This window comes from Typha angustifolia, chromosome 10 (assembly GCF_048772165.1).
Source record: "Typha angustifolia cultivar Huaian chromosome 10, ASM4877216v1, whole genome shotgun sequence".
Taxonomy (NCBI): domain Eukaryota; kingdom Viridiplantae; phylum Streptophyta; class Magnoliopsida; order Poales; family Typhaceae; genus Typha; species Typha angustifolia.
Genome location: NC_133248.1, coordinates 8,847,847 through 8,869,228, shown reverse-complemented (window position 1 = coordinate 8,869,228; position 21,382 = coordinate 8,847,847). Strand labels below are relative to the sequence as shown.

General features: G+C 36.5%; 1 protein-coding gene and 1 non-coding gene across 3 annotated transcripts; one reads left to right on the top strand and one right to left on the bottom strand.

Moving 5' to 3' along the window:
* The first annotated feature begins 4,199 nt into the window (after positions 1-4,199).
* Positions 4,200-4,281, top strand: TRNAS-CGA (transfer RNA serine (anticodon CGA)). The gene has a single exon. It is a non-coding gene; the product is annotated as a tRNA-Ser (tRNA).
* Positions 4,282-5,104: 823 nt separating this feature from the next.
* LOC140769389 (uncharacterized) lies at positions 5,105-19,828 on the bottom strand. Of its 2 annotated transcripts, XM_073110088.1 has the most exons (11): positions 19,544-19,828; positions 19,358-19,423; positions 18,870-18,950; positions 18,737-18,790; positions 18,125-18,193; positions 8,674-8,736; positions 8,026-8,108; positions 7,883-7,948; positions 7,653-7,786; positions 7,218-7,354; positions 5,105-5,385 (listed from the first exon to the last, which is right to left on the bottom strand). In XM_073110088.1, the coding sequence occupies exons 1-9, from the start codon at positions 19,775-19,777 to the stop codon at positions 7,744-7,746; spliced, it is 759 nt and encodes a 252-aa protein (XP_072966189.1). In that variant the 5' UTR covers positions 19,778-19,828; the 3' UTR covers positions 5,105-5,385; positions 7,218-7,354; positions 7,653-7,743. The 2 variants fall into 2 exon arrangements, with proteins under 2 accessions (XP_072966189.1, XP_072966188.1); XM_073110087.1 differs by lacking the exon at positions 7,218-7,354 and having other exon boundaries at positions 5,107-5,385; positions 19,544-19,826.
* Positions 19,829-21,382: the final 1,554 nt, after the last annotated feature.

The window sequence follows — 21,382 nt, the reverse complement described above, 5'->3', positions numbered from 1 at the left end:
GAGTCGCAAAGAAAGAAGGTCCGCTCTACGTGTGTGTTTGGTTCATTTGGAGATTATACGTACTACCGTAGCCCAAGTGGCCGTACTGTTTGTCTTAATGATAGTAAAATAATCTCTCTCCCAACTATTATATTATTTCTCTGTTTGACATCGTTGACTTTTTTAAATAGTAAACTAAATATTTTGTTTAAATTATTATTATCTTATAATAATTGGCGTATGACAATAAAAATGTCAGAATATATATATTTACCAACGGCTATTAGATACCATTTCGTCATGTCACTAATATTCTGTTTTGTAGTAGTGCATTCAGATGATATGCCAAGTACATCAATTAGTCCATATGTATCATGATTTAAAGTACATTTCCATGTCTAGAAGTTAATTGCACCCATGCATTTTACCACAAAAATCATTTTATCTCTTAAATTTTTTATTTCATTGTCATCGAGTCACCCTAAATTTCCACCGAGTTGGGCCAAATTACTAGATCATAGTAGTCGGGTTTTACCCATTCATGGAGGTTAGACCGAACTCGAAAGGTTTAAACAAGTTAGTTCTATGTAATCAATAGCTCATTTATAACTCGCCTAACTTATTTAATCAATAGTTCTATTTGTGTCGGCTTAGGTGAATGGCCGCTAAAGCCGACCTAAGCTCAACATTATTCAATCCGATTGCTATTCCTAATAAAGGTCATAAATTTAAATTCTTTGTGAACGATTAGATTGACACTTATTAAATCAAATGATATGGATTTAATATGACATATTTCTTAGAGAATTAATCCGGTTATCCAACCTATGTAACAAAATAATTGTTAGCCTCTTTATCTAACTAATAATTAGGCTATAGGAACATAATTCATTATAGAAAAGAAAACTCCCTTCTCCCAATATCTATATTCATTTGATAGAAGCAAACTTATTGGAACATAACTAAAGTAGTAGAAATTATTTCAGTCCAAGTAGATGATGAGTAAAACATATTTAACCCTTTGAATTATTAGTGCCGTGTGATGTTTCCTTTTACTTGCTTGACCTTTTAAAATGACTTGCTATGAAAAGAAAGGATCAAGCTGATCAGCAGTCAATCAGTCAAAGTAAAGTTGCACTGATTTGCATATGTGAGGCCAAGCACTCTTTCGCGTGATTGCCATTGCTGCTAGAAACGAAATGCCAAGGGAGGGGTAGCGATATTTGACATTTTGCGTATGAGCATTGTCACATCTGAAATAGGAGTTCTTCATTATTCTAATACGATTCTTCTCGGGCCTTACTATTTACTACAATTCTTGCAGCAGCAGCAGCAGAAGAAGAAGAAGAAGAAGAAGGGGATCTCCCTGCGCCCTTAGAAAAAAGAGAGAAAAAAAAGTAAAAGTTTGACTTGTAAGTCTAGAAAAATTAGTAGACTAAGCAGCTATCCATTTTGTTGGCGATAGTTGCAAACCCACCGGGAATTCTTTGTTGTTCGTGAGACAAACAAGTGATGTGAAACTAGAGGAGCACACTCTAGAAGAAGCTTTTGTGGAAAATTGCCAAGCTGCAGGACTGCACTTACACAAGACTCAGTAAGCAGACCAAGCCTTAAAGAAGAAGATTGATTTAGATACTCTAAATAGGTACAAAGTTTCATAAGATAATTTATATAAAATTGATGCCAAAAAATTGTTAATTGAGTTAACAAATTTTATTGAACAAAAATCATTACTTTTGTAAGCGATTTTTCTTAACGTGCTAACGTTACGTGTATATTTATTACCCTAACTCAAAGTGGCAAATGAAGCTCATATTTTGTATTTTCTTTATGAAAACCACGCAACCTATAAATTTATTAAGTTTCAAGCAAATAGCTACAACGTGATATAGAAAAAAAAGAGGAGAATGTAGATAGGACAACGGTCATAAAAGCAAGCCTCATAATTGGCTAAATATAAATAAAATGATTGTGAACATGATATTAAATAAATAACAAAGTTACAAGTACTCACAAAAGAAAAAGCTAGGGTAACAATATTGAAAACAAGCCTCTCTCTTGATTCTTCAAGGCAACACGACAGATAAGCTTAGCAATAAGAGACAAACGAAAGAAGGAGAAAGAGAGTCGATGTCACGTAACTCTATTATGGTCGTAAGTGCCCAACACCATAACCTGCACACCAGATCAACCTAAAGGAAATAAGCAACAAAAACAAACAAAAAAATCGAACATGAATATGTGAAAAACGAGGCAGACCCCCCTCTAATTGATCAAACCAATTAACAAAACACTATAGTATAGTTGGCACGTCATGCAAGCAAAGACAGGGACTTGAGAACGTGGCACGACAAAGATGAATTGAGGCTGAAGAGCGGCACAAAGCGGCGGCAAATGAAGCAACACACGGTGGCTGAACACTTGCACATGATGGAAGGATCCTTTAAGGCATGAAGTCGGCCGCATGAGCAAGTGAACATTGCAAGCTAAGCACAACACCGTGAGCTAAGCACAATAATCAGAAAAGGAGGATAGTGATGAAAGAAGAAGAAGAGGGAGGTGGGGTCTGGGATGGCAAAAGCAAAGTCGACAACAAAGAGAGGGGTAGAGTCGATGATGACATTGTCGAGAGAAGGAAGCCCCACTACTAAGATCATGGAAAAGCTGAGTGATAGGGGAAAAATTGAGCTTATCAGAAATAAGATCAATTCTAGAATAGTTCTTCTTTATTATTCATAAAATGAGGTCTTTGTTGCTATTTTTATGTTTATTTATATTTTGAAATAAGGGTGCGATAATTATTTTTGTTTGATATAAAGTAAATGAAAAGATAGAAACTATTGTTTTTTTTATATGAAATTACTATAAATATCTTTTGATTTGATATAAAGTAGGTTGATGGGTAGATATCAAGAATAAATTAGTAATTATATTAGTATGTAATATTAGATGTAATATTGATAAATAGTATTTATATTTTAGAATAGATTATTACAATGTTTAGCTATTATTCTATAATAAAAAGTTATATTCTAGAAAAAAAATATTATTCCTAAAGTGAACTAAGCTAAAGGAAGGAAAGAGATTAGGAGCTTAAAAGTAGAGGTGGCAAATTTTGACTCGACCCGATAATCCGACACAATAACCTGCCTCTTAATCATGCTCGGGTTTAACTTAATCAGGTTAAGATCATAAACAGGTCAATCCGCCTAACCCAATTAATAATCAGGTTGTGTTCCAGTTTATATAGCTGATCTGTTTTGACCCATTTAACCCGTTTAAGTATATCGGTCGGTTCAGGTCGGATCAACCCACAAACCCAAATACTATATATTCTAAACTAAACAACCCTAACTCCCACTCTCTCACACTCTCACACCCTCAACTCATCTCCTATTCATTCTCTCCCTCACGTCGCCAATTCCTCCCCTCCCGTGTCCTGACTTTGAACCCCAATAGCCGCCGCCCTCATCTTCCTAGTCCCCACTCTTTCATTACGCATTTGCCTGAGTAACTTTGTTCTCATTTTAATAAGTTTTTACTGTTTAGGGTGAGAGGTATTAATCTTATCGTTTATTGCGAGTTGTGAAATTTTAGTTTGGTTCAATAGATGAGGTATTAAATCCTTTCCCCTAATTTAGTCGTTTAATTTTGTAGGTTGTCATGATTGTCAGAGGTAAAGTATGAACTTATGTAGTTCCTAACCTATATAATTGTATATCATCTGTATCTTTTGTCGATCATTTCAGTGGGAGAACTTTTCCTTAATATTGGTTATGGCATCACTTAAAAACTTTGATAAAATGATCCAAACAGAACAGGTTTTGATCTTCTTCCATCAAAGAGCAAAAGAGCTTTTTTCCACAAAAATTACTTCGACATCTAAGTGAAAGCTTCAAATGAATTGAAATATTTTTACGTAACGCCAATCCTCTAGAAGATGGTAGCAAATTTTAGAATAAAACAAAATCAGATAATACTAAACGAGTTAAATGGATCGTGTTAATTTGACCCGTTTATTAAACAGGTTAAGCAGGTCGTGTTTGGGTCAAGTTGAGCCCAACCTGATTGCCACCCCTACTTAAAAGCACTAGATAGAGCAAGAAAAAGGAAAGGAGGGAAACCACTCTCGAGCTTGGAGAGGGAAAGGGAGAAAACTGTGGCGAGGGCTAAATATTTTTAGGTTGTGTTGAAGTTTTCTTTTTCTAACTAAACAACCAGTCGATATGTCCGAGTGGTTAAGGAGACAGACTCGAAATCTGTTGGGCTTTGCCTGCGCAGGTTCGAATCCTGCTGTCGACGTTCGCAATTGCTTTTTTTGCTCTCTTTTTGCACTTTCAGAAAAATAGGAAAATTGATTAATGCTCAAAGATCTGTTCGAAAATTTTACTCCCCCATTCTTTGATGCTTTTCCAAAATCTTCAAATTCAAAATAACAATTGCTAGTTTTCTGTTAACTGTTAGGATATTTGCATTTAAACTTGTAAATATCTTTCTTTCTCTTACGAACGATTCTGTTCTAGATGTCAATAGCAGTTTCAAAATAAAAATAAAAAATTCGAATCAAAATACAAAAATATAATAAATTTGTCGAATACGGATAAGAACAGTGGATATCCGTCACTACCTTTTCAACTATTTGTGATGTATACTTTGCATTTTCAATATTTACAAATTGGGTCATGCATTCTACTAAAAATTGCAGAAATCTTGTGTTAGCTGAATTTAATCAAATTTCTAGGATAAATTAACTACACTAAAAAGATTATCAAAATATCTTAACCTAACATAAAATACTTTATGCAACCCAAATATCCTTCCCAAAATACCTTACCCAAGTTAAAGAAGAAAATAAGTAAGAACTCTCGCTTTAATCTTTTAGCTAGATCTGATTTGCTTCCTCAAACTTTTAAATTTTGCCTGTGGTGGAATTTGAGATCATTTGTGACATTTAGCAAGAAATTGTTAGTGCTAACCTAACCTAACCGAACGATGTTTGCAGTGGACGAAATATTTTTATCGACTCAAATGATGTTAGGGCTAACATGACCAGGATATTTTCTGCAAATATTTAGTCAAATATAAAAGCTCAATTTACAAATATTAAAAACTGAACTGTAAATATATGAGAACACAAAAGAAAAGAAATAAAAATAGGGATATTGCATACCATAGCAGTCAAACGTTTTGGCATTCACAGACAAACTGATATACATTAAATTTTGCAACATGCAGTACCTTGTCACAAAAAGAAACAAAAAGAACTGCAACATGAAATCCAAGTCCAGTTCTGTTAAATTATTTCTCCACATTGAACGGCCAATACCTCGAGGGTCAACTCTCTGTAGACCAAGAACAGGGACAAGAGCGTATCGTGTTGTCGCTTTTCACAGTTTGAATCCTATCCTGAAGCACGATCAGCAGCCAAGAGGTTAACTACAATAAATCCAAGCACGAAGGAAAAAGACGGTGGCTGAGATTTCAATTCCTACATGCTCTACCATCTATCAGTCCATCATGGGAAACAAATCTGTCAAGCATCATATGCCACCAAGAAAAAGACATTAAATTCTAAGGATGCATTTGGTTATCAATGGAACTTTTCCTGTCAATTTTCTGTTATGTTGGAGAAACAGAAAGTACATGCCGTGGCTGCATCATCCAAATCTTAAAAGTACATTTTCCATTAGCACTGAATTTACTTTTGTTAGAATATAAAAGACAAAAAAACTATCAAATTTTTTGCGGTTTAAACTTTTAGAATAATTGATAAATTATTATGGTATCAAATTAGAAGGTTCTGAGTTTGAATCTAGCTAGACCTACATTATCAATTGAAGTCAAGTCCACTACTTGAGCATATTAAAATGTTTTAAACCTAGAAATGAGGAGTGCAAAAGATTAAAAGAAGCCCACATTCTCGAACAACTTAAATATCTAGTCATTGTTGAATAACATCTTTACTTTGGGAAATCTGAGGACAAAGATCCTCTCTTCCAGTCTTCCCAAATACAGATTTGTAGATTCCTGATGCCCATCATTCTTTCTTTTTCTTTCATTTTTGAATTTTTTGTATAATCTTACGATGTTCTATCTGACAAATTAGCCAAAAGCATCATCACCAATGTCACTCTTAAGAGAGACTGGTAGCACATCTTGTTTCGTTCACTTGTCTTTTCAATTGGGGGAGCACCTTACTTTCCTTGTTCTCACCCAATTCCTTCTCATCCTGATAATAAGCCCATGCTCTATGATTCTATTTTCTCGACTGTTGTATTATCTAGTTTGATGCTTAGAGATATCTATGTTTCTGAATTCTCCAGAAACCTACGAATTGTTATAGGATCCTTGCATATCCAAGCTACTGCCAAGCTCCAGGAATTATATGTATCAGAAAACACTTATATTACTCGTTATAAAACACAATAAGAAGAATCAGTGAATGAGGATGCATATGAACAAAACCATAGAAGAAATCATGAAAAAGATAAATGAAGAACAAAAGAAGCTGAGGCATTCGGGTCTCAGGGTCAATACAAGAGATATATAGTTTTGGAATTTATTTCTTTTGTTGTTTTAGATGGATTCAAATATTGGTCAATTAAGAAGGGATCTCAGACAAAGCTGACACCTTATCTGATTCCTTGCATCCCCAATGATTCTTTAGTTGGGTTTTGATGACCACAAAAATGTCTCATGTAACAAGGTAGAAGAGGGATAAAGAACTAGTGTATTAAAAGGCAGCCGCTAGTTGCTGGCGGTTATTCCACTGCATAGCACCTAGGCGAAAGGCGGATTGCCAAGATAAGTGCCAAGACGGGCTAGCATATTTAATATGTAAAAAAAAAAAATTATCGATAACTAATATATATTAATATAGCATGTATAAATTTTTTAATTATATAATTTACAACCATAAAAATAGAAGATCACAAGTCAAAAATATGTTTATATATTATATATACACGTATTTTTAAAAATATATGTATGTATATATATTTGTATATAAATATATGTGTGTGCGTATTTGATTAATGTATCTACTATTAGTGTTGCATGACAACTAGTGAGAGGTGGGTGTATGAGTGTATGACAGCTAGAGTGGTCCGACAATTAAAGTAAAAGTGGTTCCTAATGTAGAGAGAGAAAGAAAAGGAGAAAAAGAAGAATGGGAAGAAGGAGAAGAAGAAGAAAAGGAATTCCTCGTCCTCCTCTCCTCGAGGAAAACATCAACTCGCCTTGCACCGGTGCCCTCCGGCTTAGTGAGGTGGCACAGGAAGAAGGAGAATAAGAAGTCCTCTTCTTCTCCTTGTGCACATGGTCACCCGCCTTGCAACGGCGCCTTCTGTTTGGCGGGGCGGCTGGTGCGTCACCCCTACAAGGCGGCCGCCAAAAATGCCTTTTAATACACTGTAAAGAATATATATTATTCTACCAATTATATTGACAATTACATGTGATATACAAGGTAGGTTTAAAAGGCAAAAACATAAGGAAGTTTAATATGTCCGTTGGCGAACTTCTGATGTGATTCTAGTAACTGTGGTAGGAATAAAAAGGAGACAACTCATTAAGCATGTCAAGTGACACTTTATTATGAACTTGTGTCTCATTATTCCTGGGGGCATTCTGACTAAGAAAATGACACTGATATGATATCTGCAAAGCCATACCTGTGGTAACTATTTGAAATCATTCACTTTTGCTCTATGCTCCACTTCTTGTATGATGAAGCTGGCAGCTAATATTTGCCAATAGTGCGAGTTAATGGTTCTCCCCAGGATGCCATTTTATGCTGCATCCAACACTTAATAATGGAAAAGAAATATGGTAAGATAAGAAATCAAAGCAGGGCAGAACAGATTCCAGAAGATAAGCTGATTTTCAACTGTAAAATAGCTACCTGGGTTTCTGCATAGATGACAACCTTTGACCACTGAGGACACAGTCTATTGCAAGACTCAAATCTCTACAAGATCAAAATAAATCAACAGAGAAATAAGGATTTTCTCACAATAAATCTTGACCTACAATTCATAGAAGTACCTTCCAGTAATTGGTACACTATTACTCGGTCGTGAATCATCAAACTGCCCATGGTAGAACAGCTCAAAAGGTCTTCGTCCATCCTATGCAACGAAAAGTAGTATCTTAGACAAATTACATCATTACGACCACTAGGCCAGCAGGAAATATTAGAATTTGAATCCAGAATTATAGGTCCACATGTATTTCTTAAATCTCCATTGCATGATGCAAGAAAAAAGTTATATATATATATATAATTATACAAAAAGGCCGCAGCCCTGTTTCATTGAAATTTATTCAGTATAATCCCCAGTATAGAGACTAAGAAAACATCAGCACTTGCAAGAAAATATATGAAATTAACATTTTGTAACTTGCGGTTATGCCTGTTATCCCTTTTTATGAACGAATTGCAGAATTTAAAATTCAGTTATTTACCGAAGTCAGATATGGACTGAGTTCACAATAAGCCTGAGAAGGAACAGGGCAACACACTCACGTACTACAGATTATATGGTGATCCAAGTGCTTTGTTTGCATGATGAACAGAAAAGACCTAAGCACTAGGACTCTAGAGGAGCAACAAGCCATGTCACACCAATGACTGATTAATCAGTTAATCATCTTTAGCAGATATGCTAGCCATCAGGACTTCAAAGCAATTACCTTTTTAAAAAGGAAAAACTCCGGTGTGCAGACAGCACCAAAAGCATGTGCAACATCTTGAGTCTGCAGGGGATCATTTAAAGATGGAGAATCAATTCATACAAAAAGTAGTTTTAAATGGGCTCAATATTAAAGAAGGTTATCACGTTGGCAGTTATCATAAAATACATAAAGTGCTTAAATTGAAGCAACCAAGGACTATGAGCAAGATAAAGAACCATACGTGCAGTTGTCAATCCAATTTTATCACATAAAACCCCAGTAGATGCTGCTAGAAAGCATGATAAGAATTGAAATAGATGGCATACTGGCATAAAAACAAAGGAACCCATTCTATTATGAAATATAGTGCATACACTTAAACATAATCACATTAGAGAGCCCAATTATACAAAATTAAGCAAAACACAAGTCTCTAATGAAAGAAAACATAATGTCTTATTATGAAGAGAGAGAAAAAAAAAAGCATTTTCTACACTCAATGTAAGATGACCTAAAAGGCAATTTGTCTACTCATTTAAAAAGGAAGAGTATTAACTTTAAAAGGCAGCTAAATCGTAAGAGATTGTTCAATTACATATAACTTGACTAGAAAATTAATTGGATGGAATTAGTCTTCAACAGAGGAGAACAGTATCTCACTTTAGGTTCTTAGAACTTTGAATATAAGCATGTCTAAATCCTGAGTACCTTGGAAGTTAGGTCTCCAGCTGCTTCAGTTGCAAGTTAGGAGTGTACCCTAGAATCTATTAGTGGCTGGAATGAGGTACTGCCTGCTTTGATAGTAATGTAAATTTCTACTTGTACGTTGTTCCGCAAGAGTGGGTTTTAGAAAAAAAATTACTTACTCTTCATGGCAGTTATTTGATGAAATAACTCTTATTAGAGGAAGATGTTATGAAGTAAAGTTTTGAGTAGGTGTTTAATGCTTATTTTATGTCAGATCCTTCAAAACAAGAAGATGTTCAGTACTTTTTACCACTGCCATATAACAATTCAATGCTCATTTAAGTTTCTGCATATTTCTCCATTAAGGTTTTTCAAGTAAGTGCCATTGAAAAGCTTTTAAAATATCATATTTCCCACTGCATTCTTAAAACTATCCTAATTTTCATTGAAATCAACGGACTTTTTGATAGGTGATTAGGTTCTGACCTGACGAAATCCTATCAAACAATACCACAACAGATTAATGGTGAAAAAGAAAGGAAATCACAAACATTAGGCCCTGTTAGACTAAACAGAAAAAGAAGATAATACTTTATTGTCTTCCAAAATCAAGTAAAACAACATATTTATGGTCTCCTAGTCGAACTAATCGATTTGGAAAGAAAATAAACCCAAATTCAATCACACTCTGGAAATAATTAAATAACCCAATGAATTGTCAGTCAGACATTTGAATGACCTAACAGGGAGCTTGAACGCTTAAAAAGTTGATGCTCTCGGGAATTTGAGTTGTGGGCTTGTTTGAACAAGCCTAGGCTAAATGGACTGGCGTTCGAATGCCAGGAAGGCCGTTTGAATGCTTGTAAGAATTTTACTCAGAAAATTGCGTCATCGAGCCGTTCGGACACCTAACTAGACGAACCGGACAGCCATTCAAATGCTTGGCGAGGAGTTCATGCCTGGCCTAGAAACTGCTGCTGAACCCACTGCTCCGCCACTATTTGCCTGGCATTGCCTCCAGTGATAAGTAAACTGGAATGGAAGAGTTAGATTTCCATTCTTATCACTCTTTCAATGTGTTCTGTCAATTTAATCTAACTTAAGCGATCTAGTAAAAAGTTTATTTTACCTTTGTATAAACCATTTGAATCAGGTGAACATTATCTAGGGCTGTCAGGCTTGACGAGCAGCTCGGGCTCGGCTCGGGTGAAGCTCGAGTCCGGCTCGGCTCGATCAGAGCTGAGCCAAGCCCGAGCCATTATAATAGGCTCAAAATTAATATCGAGCCGAGCCTGAGCTGGAGCCGGCTCGCTCAGGCTCGGTTCGATAGGCTCGATAGCCTGAGTCCCTATGACTAAGGACACGTGGTATAAGGAAATATTGCCACGTGTCCCTCACTAACTCATTCTCACCCGTAACTATCCCAACATTCATCATCCTCACCTACCCCACCCTCACCTACCCTCACCTACCCCACCCTCATTAATTACTTCACCTTTCCCATCACATCACCTTTCCCATCATCAATTCCCCCACCCTCACCTTCACTCTCACCCTCATCCACCCGATCACCTTCACTCTTCCCTCCCCGTCGGTTTCCATCAGCAACGACGGCAAGCCACCACCACGGCGCCACACCTTCCTCTCCGTCGGCCTCCTCCAACTCCTCCGTCGTTGGCCTCCTCCTCCTCCTCCTCCGTCGTCGGCCTCCTCCATCCGTCTCCGACTCCTTCGGCAAGCCGCTGTCCATGTCGCCACCGCCCACGTCGCAACCGCCCACGTCGCCACCGCCTCATCCTCTAATCGAGCTCGAGCTTTGCTCGCGCTCGGCTCGGGCTCGGTTAGGCTCAACTCGAGCTCGGCTCGGGTTGAGCTGAGCCGAGCCTGAGCAACATTGTGAGGCTCGAAACTAATTTCGAGCCGAGCCTGAGCCAGAGCCAGCTCGCTCAGGCTCGGCTCGTTTACACCCCTAACATTATCTAACGCTACCCGACAGCACAATACCAAACGATCACGAACCAAGTACCCTAATTTTTTCATAAATTTTGTCACACATTTAACAGTCTACATTTCAAGAAAGAAATGTATTTTGGTTATTTTGATATGTCAGTAAATACAGCCAAGTGTTGGAAATATTACATGAATAATTTTTTAGTTTTGAAAGAGTCCAATGATTTCAATGGTATTTATGATATTTTGAGAATGTCGTGGTTTAGCTCATGCAACCAAGGATGAACCCTCCAAGAGTTATGATAGAACGGAAAGAGTCAAGAACCTAAACAAAGGAAACAGATGAAGCTTCGGGGTAGGGTATGCCTTCATTGTTTAAGCACAAATAAGACAGAGCGAATAAAATCAAATTCCACCATTAGGCTCTTAATCTAACAAAGAACAAGATTGCAAATTATAGAACTAAATAGATTCTGCACTTACATTAAAAATAAAAATAGGGCTAGTGTGGACACCACTATTCGACATGTTTACTCTCGTAGGCGCAAGAGAGCTACACTCAGGGCTCTTTGATTTAACGATGACATCTGAAGGGACTTAGTTTTTCGAGAAGTTACCTCTTTAGATTAGGCTTATACTCTTGCGTTAAATTATGAAATGGTTAATAGGTAGCAATTGCCTAAGCGACCAATTGGATGCACACCTTCCACTTATGCATCTGCTAGCGCAAAAACTTAGACGACAATGGTACTTTTCAAAGCTACCCAAACTATTGCGCCTGTCCAACCTGACAAAAGAAAATGGCTCCTCCACGATGTTGCACCAGTTAATGCCTCATGTCGATGTTACAAATATAGACAAGTTGGTCATGTAACCTCGAACTACCCTTAAAAGGCCTTTTATTTTAGGGAACAGGATGTCCTATAGGAAAAGACGAGTTCTATGAGCAAGTTTATAAGGATGCCAACTTTAAGAAAATCTTGGAAGAATTAGAGAAAAGGAGAAGCTTCCGGCTATTCAATGTCAGATAGAGGATTAGTCAAGTACCAAAACTATGCTAGTGTCCCAACCATTGAAGAATTAAAGAATGAAATTATGTCAAAGGCTCACAGTTTAGGATTCAGTATTCACCCGAGCAGCACAAAGATGTATAGAAATTTGCAAGAAAATTTTTGATAGAATGGCATAAAGGGCATAGCTAACTTTGTAGCTAAATGTCTCACTTACCAGCAAATCAAGATTGAGCATCAAAAATCTGCAAGAATATTATAGCCTTCGCCTTTGTCTAAATAGAAATGGGAAGATGTGACTATGGACTTTGTCTCAAGACTTTCCCGCACCAGAGCAACTTGTGATGCAATTTAAGTGATTGTGGATAGGTTGACTAAGTCTACCTATTCTTCTGCCATTCGTATGATTTACTCCCTAAATCATTTTGCACAACATTATTTTAGGGAGATTGTACAACTTCATGGAGCACTGTTGTCTATGTGTCTGATTGAGATCCTCGATTTGTTTTTAAATTCTGGAGGAGTCTACGTTCAATTATTAGGACACGATTGAAATTTAGCTCAACTTATCACCCGCAAACCGATGGACAACCCGAGAGAAATATCCAAACCCTTGAGGATATGTTGCAAGCTTGTTCCTTGGAGTATAAAGGAAATTGGGATGATTATCTTCCACTCATGGAGTTCTCTTACAATAATAGCTACTATTCCATTTTAAGACTAGCATCTTACGAGATACTATATGGCAGAAAATGTAGATCTCCATTTTGTTGGTATGCGGTTTGGAAAAGACAGTTATTGAGACTATATATGGTATATGATGCCACTCAGAAAATTTTCAAAATCAATGAAAAGCTTCTAATAGCTCAGAGTCGCCAGAAGAGTTATGCTGATAATTGGAGAAGAAATCAAGAGTTTCAGGCATGCAATATGGTTTTTCTAAAGGTGTCACCTTAGAAAGGATTAATCAGGTTTTATAAGAAAGGCCCATTGAGTCCTCACTTTATTGGGCCTTCTGAGGTGTTAGAGTGGATTGATGAGGTGGCATATCGAGTAGCATTGCCACCTAGGTTAGTTAAAGTTCATAACGTCTTCCATATGTCTATGTTGAGGAAATATGTGCCTAGTACTAATAATGTGATCGATTTTAAGACTAAGATCCGAGAAAATCTATCTTATAAGGAGCAACCTGTAGAAATCCTAAAAATTCAGCAAAGAACTCTTCGTAATAAGATAATCTCATTTGTGAAGATCTTATGACAAAATCATAAGCCGGAAAAAACAACTTGGGAGCGTGAAGATAAAATGTAAGAAAAACATCCAAAGCTATTTTCTCGGTCTACATAGTGATTATTACGGTATTACTTTATCTTTTTATTATGTTAATTTTAATTTCGAGGCTGAATTTTTTTGTTGGAAATAGTTGTAAGAACTGAGAAAAAAATGAGAGAAAAGAGACACCGCGCATGCATTGCACGTGCAATCTCCATTCCCTCTCATTCTTCATCACACAACAGAAGGGGTGGCTACAGGATTTCTGGCCACTCCGAATTAAATTCGGATTAGAATATAAAACCTAACATATAAAAATCATAAATCCTTTCTTATCCACCCACCCCAGCCGTTCTTTCCTCTTTTTCATCTTCTTCTTTCTAACTGTCGGAGTCGACACTCTTTTTATCCTCTTTTTCTTTTTTTTACCGTCAGAGTTGTCATCGTGGAATCGGACCATCGGAGCGCCACCGAAACAATCGAAGATCACCAAGCAACTCGTCAGTAAGCCCTCTCCCACCCCTCAAATTTAATTTAAGTTTAATTTGGTAGATTAGAAATACCTAAATTTGGTGCTCACGGTTTTGTCCGCAAATCAGGCCGACACCGTTATTCGATAGTCGAGACATCAATAGAATAACGGTCAAATATCATTTTCCCATTATGTAGTTTGATGACATGTTTGACATGATGGTGGAAACTTTGATCTTTTCCGAGATCAATCTCAAAAGTAGTTATTATCAAATTTGAATTCGACCTAGAGATGAGTGAGATCAATCTAATGCACCAGGCACTTTCATGAAATGGCAAATTTCTAGTAGTCTACTTTAATGATATATTGATTTATAGTCAGTCAAAGATGCTTCACTTGGACCATTTACAACAAGTTTTCCTTGCGCTTCGTGTTGCACAACTCTATGCCAATAGGAAGAAATGCTGTTGTCTCATAGATTAAATCATCTTTCTAGAATTTGTGGTTACAATTGATAGATTCTACATCGACCCTAAAAAGATTAAGGCAATCATTGATTGGTTGAAACTGCGAAATATCCATGATGTGCATAGTTTTCATGATCTTGCTGATTTTTATCAATGCTTCGTTTGAGGGTTTAATACTATCATATCCCCAATCACTGCTTGCCTAAAGAAATGAAATTTTTATTGGGGTAAGTCGGCAAGTAAGACTTTTGAAGATATTAAGATAAGGATGACAGTAGCGCATGTAATGTGTCTTCCTGACTTTTCTAAAGCCTTAGAGATAGAATGTGATACCTCAGAATCGAGATTTGTGGTGTTTTTAGCCAAAAAAGTCATCTTGTTGCCTATTTTAGCGAGAAACTAAATAAGACCAAATAAAAGTACTCAACATAGGATAAGGAATTATATATAGTTATTCAAACTTTGCGCTATTGGCTCATACATACTCCCACATGAATTTGTTCTTTATTCAGACCACTATGCTCTTCGATTCTTGAATTCTCAAAAGAAACTCAATACGAGACATACTCGTTGGATTAAGTTTTTATATAGTACATTCTTATACTCAAATATGGAGTTGGGATTGAGAATAAGATGGCTAATACGCTTAACCAACAGGTTAGCCTTTATCTATCATTAGCATCAAAGTCACTAGATTTAAAAAAATGAAGATTACATTGCACGAATTCCGATGCGCTCCATGATTATCTTCTCTTTCTTTTTCTTCTTTTTGGTATAATAAGCTCTTTTTCTATCTATTCTCTTCTCTTTATACACGTTTTCATCTCTTTTTTCTCTTTTTCCTTTTTCTCTTCTCTCTAATCTCTCTCAAGAAAAATCTCCTCTTTTTTTTCTATTTTCGGTACTGTAGCACTGCTATAATACAGCCCTACCTGCTCCCTTAAAATCGTATCTAGGGTTTTTTTTAGGCCCCTTTTTTAATAGTTAAAAAAATATAATAACTTCGGAGAAACTGTTCTCACATTACTAAGTGATTTGAACATAACTTTGCGTTCCCCGTACATATGTACTTATTATCTCTAGGACAGTTCCTTATTTAAGGCAAACAACATTTGCGTTCCCCATACATATGTACTTGACTTTCTAGTTTAAGAGATCCATGGTGGCAACCTATCGGGTCATTTTGGATATGACAAGACCATCGAAGAAGTTGAGCATCAATTCTACTAGCCAAGTCTCAAGCGTGATGTAGCATAATTAGTTAGCCAATATCGAATCTATCAACTGGCAAAACACTAAAAGCATAATATTGGGCTTTACACTTCGTTACTTATGCCCGATCACCCGTGGCAAGACATGAATGGATTTTGTCCTTGGATTTCCACGGACCTTGGGATTTGATTTTTGTGGTCGTAGATCGCTTATCTAAGATAGCTCATTTTTCCTTGTGCCAAAATTTCTGTGTTACGAACCAAATCTGGACATAAGAAAATTATTATAGAGATAGCCTCGAAAGTTAGAATTTTAATGAATTTGGTTTCACGAGAATCTGACGTCCGGATGAAAAGATCTTAATAAAATAATATAGTAGGGTAAAATAATAAATATTCGACATTGCGGCGGTCGTCGGAGGGTGGTGGACGGCCATAAGTAAGGTGGCTGCTAGTGGAGGAAAATAGTCAGGGTTTGGAAGATCAGAATACTTTTACGACTATGATCTACTCCTACAAAGATAAAGATGATCTAACGGCTACGGTAAAAAATAAGGGCGAAAAAATTTACTTTGGCTAAACTCATATTTATAATTATAACACATGTTTACTTCCATTTATAAGAGTAAAAATTCCTAGTGGAATTATCCAATTTATTTAAAATTTAAAATAATAAGATAAATCTGACTAACTAACTTGACTCGACTTAACCTATATGGTCGGATCATTACACTCTAATGATTCACATATGACAAAATTGTATTTTGCCCATATAGTCAAGTTATATGGTTTTCCAAAAACTATTGCATCTTATTCCGATGTTTATTTTATGAGCTACTTTTGAAAAACTTTATGTCACATAGCTAGCACAAAATTGAAGTACTCTACAGCCTATCATCCCTAAACTAACGGTCAAACTGAGGTCATCAATCATGTCTTGAAAATTTTTTACAATGTCTCATGAGTGATTATAACAAAAATTAAGATGTTACTCTTTCCGTAGCCCACTTTGCACAAAATAACTCAATAAATAGGTCTATATGTATAAGTCCATTTGAAGTTGTTTATAATTTTACAAAGCACGCAAACTTCTAGATCTTTTGCCCATGTTATCTCATGCTAGAGTCTTTGAGTCTACTGAAGCATTTGCACATCATGTTCATTCATTGCATCAAAAGATCAACAAAAGAATTAAGACAAGTAATTTTTAGTATAAAATATAAGCCGACTTGCACAAGTGTGTTAAAAGGTTTAATGTAGGAGATCATGTTATGATTCGTGTCAAACATGAATGATTTCCTTTAGGAGTTATTTGAAAGTTGCATCCTCTTAGTGCAAGATCCTTCCAAATTCTAAAATATATATAGACTAATGCTTATATGAGCGACATTCCCTCTAATTACGGTAGTAATTCTATTTTTAATATTGAGAATTTGGTGGCTTACAAATTGCCTACGAATATTCTCACTGAACCATATGCTACATCTGCTACTTCTATTTCAGATATATCTGATCTCCCACCCACCACTTCTCCATTCCATCCACACTACAAGAAAAGATAGAAATTATTTTATAAGATTAAATAATATCTACTGTAGGATGAGTTCACCGTTTTCTAGTTCACTAGCAAGATTGACCAAAGTCTAATTGTACGTGGAACACTCACGATGAGTTACAACAACTTGATCTTGAAATCCTGGAGTTCTATGAGAGCCGCCCACACATTCACTCGACTGGGTCGAGTTTCTTTCACCTCGAAAGAGTTACTGTGAATAATACTATTAGACATGTTTACTCTCGTAGGTGCAAGAGAGTTACACCCGTGACTCTCTAGCTTAATGAAAATTTTGACTAGCTTTGCAGGGCTAGTCATTTTTGCTTATTAAGCTATTTTTCTTCTTTTGCTTAATAGGGCATCATGGTTAGCTTTGTCTTTTGCTTTGCTTTGTCTATATAAAGGCTTATAGTCCTCTCTTCTGAATCAATGAATATTTTTTGGAGTTTTGATATACTAAGTGTTCTCTTGATAGATTCCAACGTTGGTAGATTTCCCGGGTTTAATTATTTTTGCTACGTCTCTTTTCAAATCTGTGATTAAGGAGTTTGCCATGCATCACAGGCATAGTACCAATAATTGCATCTATTAACTCCTATTTTCTAACATGCCAATATTAAAAAATTTCACCATCATTACTGCTCTTTATTAGAATCATGTGGAACTAGAAACAATGGGTTATTCTGAAATACATATATGAATGCCTCGCCATGTTCCTCAAGTGCTAGAACTAGAACTAACATGATTACATGCATGTCATAAAAGAAGATAGAAAGGGGTAAATGTGGATACAGGAGTAAAGGAGCAATACTTGCTGACCAAAGAATGAATGACACTGGGCTTACCTCATCAAACAGATAGGGAAAAGGGTATTTGAACAATTTTGCATCTTCAGCCATAAATTCTGGCCCATCCTGCAGAACAATAACAATTGGTAAAACAGATATAAATGAGCAAGCGATCATGATAACACATTATGCCTATTTATTCACTTTGCAAGATGGAGGCACCAAACAGCAATGGCCTTTCTATAAACTATAATCTATTGACTACTATAAAACATATTTGACAAAGAATTATAATCTAAACATTTAAATATTCACACTCTCGGAATTATTACCTAAATTGCTAAGTCTGCCGAAATTTCTTAAATTCATTATTATCTGAGATAGAGATGCAACTAAAACTTCAGATTTTTTTCCCCCTCTGTTTCTTTCTTTTTCCTTTCTTAGAGACTGAAGTACCAAGCCAATCCATACCATGTCTGGTCATCTATGCGAGACATTAGATGCCATCATCTTTCAATGTTAGTTGCCAAAATTCCCCAAGGGTAAAATTGTTGTCTTGCAATGGAATAAGGATACCAGTGTCCTATGATACACATTCATGCATTTAAAAGCCTACAAACTATTCCAGATGACCTATAATATCCAAAAGAAGGAGGATTTAATAATGACCTGAGGATGTGTGATTGTGGAGTTCGATGAAATTGCAACAACTCCCAGTCCCTTCTGCAGAACATTGAAGAAACACATTTAAGGTAGATACTCATCCATACAAAAATTTTGTAACTGGTGTCGAACTTCCTACCCCCATATAGAAATTGGTAAGCTTCGCAATATCCTTTTTCAAATGCTTTACAAAAGGACAATGATTGCATATAAACATCACCTGCAAAATAAAATGGACAGCTAAAAACATAGGGCGTGTGTTCCAAATAGCAAAAAATGCTGTAAACCGGAGAAAGTAATCTACTACAGTATCTACCAAATGCTTTCAACAACGAAATAAACAATATCTTAATTCAGAAGTATCACAGTTTATATGCTAAATGCAAGACAATTACAGTGACATTCTTCATCTACATGTTTATCAACTCAATGATATTTGTCCAAGAAAAGATCTTTTGAAGATTTCCATTAATATGTGGACGGCTGCAGATATTAAATTACAAATCAAGAGCATGCTTGGCCGCATAAGAATACATTGCAATAAAACACAAAAAGATAATCAACTAGTTTCAAAAAACAATACAATAATCAAATCAAAATCAAGAAAAGTCAGAAACTAATACCCACCAACAAGGCAGGACAAGACTCGAAGTCATCTAATTTCCACAATTTCCCAGTCAAAGGCTCCGGAAGCTGCTCAAGGTCGAAAAATAACCAAAAATAATAATAATAAGTGGGAATCGGAGGAGACCTTAGAATTACCAAAATTATCACATAATTCAAAGGAAAAACGAAGTGGGTTCTTGAGAAAACCTCAAAATACGGAGCCCTGAAGCCGAGCGAAACGCCGCCGGACTCGGTTCTTGCAGCTCGGACTTGGAATTTTACTCTTGGAAGCCTGATAGGCTTCGGAGAACGGGGAAGAAGACGGGTTAAGCGACAAGAGGATGTAAACGACGCCGTGCCGAACGGAGGCAGCAACCGAGCGGCAAAGGAGCCGAGAAGGGCCGACGAGTATAGAGCTCCCACAGTAGCGACCATCGACATTTCCTTAGCCGAAACGTACTTTCTTTACCATTTTTTTATATATATTTTCTCATTGTGCTTCTAATTTTTTGGAGGGGGCCTTTTTACATTTATACTCTTCTAAATGTTTTTATTTATTCGCCTATACGTCTAAAGTTTTTATAATTTAGAAAAAAAAAAACAATATTCATTAACTTCCACACGACCAGTAGCCACTGGCCAGTACGTACCGCCCACATCAAAGTTCAAAAGGTGCAACTAAGTACCGTGAAAATACTCTTCCCAAAAACAATCCAAACTCGATAATCTACTCGTATCTGTGAGAAACTTTACATTTTTGGTCAAGTTTAGTGAAAAAATAAAATGTCCGCGATGAGATTATTAGTTGACCATCCAGCTTTCCGTAAACTGTTTAATGAGTTAGTCAAAAGTAATGAGCCCATCTCAATCTAGAGAAGTAAAATTGAAATTCGCAATAACCAGCATCATTTCCTTAAAAGCCTAAGCTTTGGCTTCAAACTAATAAATCCCTGCAATGGTAGAGAGTCATTATTAAGCAATGGGGCTAGAAACTCAATCCCACCAACTATAGTTGGGCCTATATAAAAGACCTATAGTAGTTTACTTGAATTCACCTAGGATGGGTGGTTTAAATTGAGCACCTCCTAATTTATCAGCAAGATTCAAAATGGAATTGTAATCACCCACCAAAAACCATGGCATATCAATGTTGTCACATAGCTCAATTCATGCTATAACTAGTTTTGAAGATGGTAATAGTGTAAGTAGCATACAAGAGCAAAGGAAGCTTACCTGTTTTGGTGACTACAACATGCATGATCTATGGGGCAAAATAGATGACAGAACTAATCTACCTTCCAATTTACAAATGATGTCCCTTGGTAGCTCTGGTCCTAGGCACAAATGCTCCCTGCCACTCTGGCCCAAGCCTGCACATGAAAGCACACAATTTCAATTAAAAGTATGAGTTTCTAATAAAACTAACATATCATAATTATGGTGATGAAGCAGATTAAGGATAGAAGAAGGAGATTAATGATTAAGACTGCCTCCTCCTTCTTGGTGATGCTTTTGCAATTCTACGAAATGAGACGCATCAGTCAATCATGGAACTAGAGGGAGCACATAAGTCTAATGTTATATTGTCTATTTGAGTGCGGCCGAGCCATTCATAAACAAAGAGGCTAAATCATTTTTGATATTTGGCTTCACCCTAAGTTTGAATTTTTGTTCTTTTTGCAAAGAGTTTACCTCGACGAAGGAAGATAAATTTAATAAAAAGTATGAGGTTATCCCTGCATCAAATCCAAATCAGGTGGTTCCTTCAAGTGGGCTCCTTGTCATTAGCTGATTACCTGACATGTCAAATCGACATCAATTGAAAAACCCACCTCTATGTCATGAGCTCAGCTATTTAGAGTAGACCGAGAAGGCAAACATCTCAAGGAAGCCTCGCCTTCGATGAGCTCCTTGCTCTAGAGGTCAAAGGAGCCACCAATGGTGCAATCTATATTGACGAAGAAAGGCTGCAGGCCAATATAGCATAATGGAGGTTTTCCTTGATTGGAAATTTTCCTGGTCATCCTCTCCGTTAGCCTACTTGAT